At 45.7% G+C, this 4008-nt stretch overlaps 1 protein-coding gene across 1 annotated transcript; it reads left to right on the forward strand.

The window, feature by feature from the left end:
• Positions 1-1273: 1273 nt before the first annotated feature.
• On the forward strand, positions 1274-2693 carry LOC128297645 (uncharacterized). Its single transcript, XM_053033326.1, has 3 exons — positions 1274-1360; positions 1418-1612; positions 1691-2693. The coding sequence occupies exons 1-3, from the start codon at positions 1309-1311 to the stop codon at positions 1894-1896; spliced, it is 453 nt and encodes a 150-aa protein (XP_052889286.1). The 5' UTR covers positions 1274-1308; the 3' UTR covers positions 1897-2693.
• Positions 2694-4008: the final 1315 nt, after the last annotated feature.

Raw genomic sequence — 4008 nt, forward strand, 5'->3', positions numbered from 1 at the left:
TCTCTATTGGGCGCTCTGCTGTGGATGTTACATATTTGATGGCCGATGGCAAAACCAAACACTCGACACCATCGGCTCATCCGGCACCCGGCACCGGCCGCAAAACCCAGCCTATGCTAAAAAGCAACACAGACAGCCACTGACCACTGACCACGCTGGTATGGGTGTGCTGTACAGGCGGGTGGTCCCGCTGGAAGTGCAACGAGGAAATTGACACTCAAACCGATCCTCCACACCGGAACCCAACGATGACAACGTTTTCATCGCGCAGAGCGCCCCGCTCCACCAACACGGTTTGGCCCAGGCCGGACACGGATTGGATTCAAATATGCAATTATTTGCTCTTTTACCTTTACCCAACTGGTTGGTGGTGGTGGTGGTGGTGGTGCGTTCGGAAAGTGTGTGGGTTTTTGCACAAGTACGGACGGTTCGACACCGCCAAAAGCCGACCGTGTACTACCGTACAACCGGAGAGCATTTTCCGGCACGGATCCGGCACCCGACAGAACGAGACAGCCAAAGGGATGAAAGTGGCTCTTGATCAAACCGCAGTTATTATTGATACACTCATATCCATGCACCGATGTCATGGCGAAAATGGACGAGTTGGAGACCATGGAGAGCAAAACACCCGGAAAACCTGGATCCCTGGATCCTGGCAAACGATGGAAAACCAATCCGGACACCTACGGTTCGTTTAGTGATTTGCCGCAACGCCTACGAAATGGTACACGTGCACACGAACTGGCGGTAACTGGCATGCTGAATTCCCCACAGCACGGACCTGTTCCAATTTGCCACTTCAACTCTCTCTCCGATGTGGCAAATTTGATTTGTTAGCCGAAATTGAATGCATCTGGTGTGTCTAATTTTTCGAATCACGTACGGTGGTGAGTTCGATTTTTCGGACGTACCACACGGGATGCACGCTGTGTATGTTTGAGTTTATTACCGCAAAATTCAAGTGAGCTTAATATATTGGAATGCAAATGCCCAACGGAACAAGCAAGCGCATTGTGGTGCGTATAATGCAATTGCAGTTAACGCTGTTCGATTCGGTCCATCGTTTCATCGCCCAAAGTTCGCAAACAAGGCAAGTCTGTAATAGTGGATGTGTCAGCGATCTACAATGTCGCACTATCGCCTGTTAAGACTTATCTAAAGTCAACGCAAACAAACGCGGCCAGCGTGCCGTTTTGTGTTGCATTTTCAAGTGATTCACACTAACGTCGATTTTTTGATAAAAACGTATCCCACCGCTCGGCCCCGCAGTACTATAGCGAAACAAGTCGCACGGAGGTGATCGAAATGTACCGTGCATTGGCATTTATTTGTGCACTGGGCGTCTGCGTGAGCTACGGTTAGTGAGGGTACGGTTCTGTGTGAGGGAAAATAACAACCATTGCCATTCTTTCAGTGCTTGCCACACAGTGTCCTACATGCGTTGGCGTGCAGGCATGCCACAGCAATCAAACCGTCCCCAAAGTTACTTGCACAGCTGCTGTTGTGAATCAAACCGTGATCCAGTTGTCGGCGTACTTCAAAAATGTTAGCGAATTTGCGGCCACCGCCTCGAAGTACAGTTGCGTTAAGGCGAACTTTAAGCCGTCAGGTGAGCCAGCGTCGACTGCGTTTACGAACTTTTTTCGGGTGCTCTCTTAATAAAAACGTTTTCTTATACTACTACCAGGCGCCGTGAATTACACCTTTGCCGTACAGGGATGCACGACGGGCAATAAAAACGTCTGCCTACAGCCGACATACGAATTCAATGGGAACCTTAGCTGTTCCTACAAAAACGGTGGCCATAAGTTGCATAACCTCGCCCAAAGTCCTTTCACCGGTGCGCTGCTGAGTGTAGTCATCCTAATTGGCACGCTGATGATGTCTAGCTAAAACGGTGCGATGATTTCATTCAATACCGCCGGTTGGCTTAATTAACGCGCTAGGGTGAAGCGAAATAAACCGATAATCAACACACAAGTGGCCATTAATCCGATCGATGACACATGCGTGCCCGCCCGGTCATCTTCGTCGTCGTAGCTGGTGACGAACAGGCTGTTGCAATCTTTGCCTTTGCACGACTCGCAATGCATGTTGTCATGCAGGTTGTCACAGATCGGAAGGTCCTCGTACGTGCAGCCCTTCAGATGGAACAGCTCTTCGCCCAGAACCATAAACTTGAAACACTTGAAGCGTGTTTTATCCGCTTTCTTCACGTCCAAGTCTTCATTCACACGCATGAACAGGGAAAGATACTTCTCCGCCAACTCCTCGGTGCACTCCAGGAACTCCGCCCCATCGTCGCAGGTGCGTTCTTCGCCCTGGGCAATGCAGTGCATACACTGGTCGGCATAACCTAGGGCGAAACCAAATCCATGCAGAAACCGCAACTATGAAGCGTTTTCACGTAAAAATGCATACCACTGTAAACCGCATTCAGTAACAACAGCAAACAGAGGATTAAAGCCAAAGAACTCATCCTGAGCGATGCTTTGCAGTGCTGACTGTTTCAAACACTTGCCGTTATTGACTTTCACGCCTGCACTGGCCGGGTCATGTAGGTAGCTGCTGGAAATAAAATATTCACACACCAATCAATGTGAGTCTCAGCTAACCTTCAAAAGCTTTTTTTGGAATTAATCCAATGCATCCTTCCTGATGGTGATGGTTTTCAGGCATTCCCATCCAAATTATATTATTATATTATATTATACTATTATACGGAAAACAATTTGTCCGCCCATAAGGCTTAACAAAAGGAATCTTATAGTCTGATCCTAAATCTAATAACGCGACAGAGGAGATTAAACAAACTAAACATAGAGGATTATAAGGAGTTATTAATTAGTCGGGCCCCGAAAAGCAGATATTGAGATGTTATAATCGAAATAATAAAATAGCATTTAAATGATTTCATAGCTCGCAGAAAAGGATCATTTTGGCCGTGAGAGGTAAGGCGCGCCGGAATGAATAAAGGAGGACGGGAACGAAGACGACGACAAGGAACGTATAGGTTAAGCATAGATAGTAAGGATGGGGCATCAATATTCATGAGGATGATCTTAGCAATGAAAATAGCTAGCGTATGTGAGAGGAGTGATTTTAGATCTACAATTCCCAGCATTCTGCAACGAATGGAGTAGGGAGGCATCAGAACATTGGAATTTCGAACCAATGATCCGATTGCAATCCTAGTAAACTTTTTTTCTATGTTAACTACTCGTTGAAGAGCGGTGACACCGGCCGGTGCCCAGATCTCACAGGCATATGCAATAGTAGATCTAATCCAGCAGCAATACAGCGCCTTCAGACAGAGAGGGTCACGACATAAAAGTCCCAGAACTTTGCAAGCTTTAGCCACTACAATGTCTATATGTACCTTAAAGGACAATGATTCATCAAGTCATACGCCAAGGTCTTTTACAAGAGACATTTGTTTTATGGTAGAATTGAGAAGTGAATAGTTTGTGATTGTTTTCCTAGCATTGTGACGTCCAAAGGATATAGAATAGCATTTTTGCGCGTAAAGTTCAAGCCCATTAGCCATACACCATGAACAGAAAGAGTCGAGGTAGGATTGAAGCAGACATACATCATTTGTCGAAGACACAGGAAGAAATATTTTAATATCGTCGGCATACAGCAAGTGTCCGTTATAAGGTAATACATTAATACAGTCATTTATAAATAGGATAAATAAAAGAGGACTAAGGACGCTTTCTTGGAGTACACCAGACAGACCAGTAATTTCACAGAACAGAGGGCTACCAACGCGGACACTATACTTACGATCAGATAGAAAGGATGAGATCCACCTTAGCAAAGGATCTTTAAACCCGAGTTTGATTAGTTTTGACGTTAACAGTTTATGTGGTATGCTATCGAAAGCTGCTCGAAAATCTATATAAATTGTGTCAACTTGCCTACCAGCACCAAGCAATATAATTGACGAAACACAAGGTTTTATTGAGGAGTAGACAAAAGACTCGAATACTTCAGCACATG

The sequence above is a fragment of the Anopheles moucheti genome, chromosome 2 (assembly GCF_943734755.1).
Source record: "Anopheles moucheti chromosome 2, idAnoMoucSN_F20_07, whole genome shotgun sequence".
In the NCBI taxonomy this organism is placed as follows: Eukaryota; Metazoa; Arthropoda; class Insecta; order Diptera; family Culicidae; genus Anopheles; species Anopheles moucheti.

Excerpts from the sequence above, each read along its gene's own strand:
- LOC128297645 (XM_053033326.1), top strand. The coding sequence starts at position 1,309 with ATGTACCGTGCATTGGCATTTATTTGTGCACTGGGCGTCTGCGTGAGC. Across the intron at positions 1,361-1,417 it reads GGGCGTCTGCGTGAGCTACG|TGCTTGCCACACAGTGTCCT; the intron begins GTTAGTGAGGGT and ends CCATTCTTTCAG. Across the intron at positions 1,613-1,690 it reads GGCGAACTTTAAGCCGTCAG|GCGCCGTGAATTACACCTTT; the intron begins GTGAGCCAGCGT and ends TACTACTACCAG.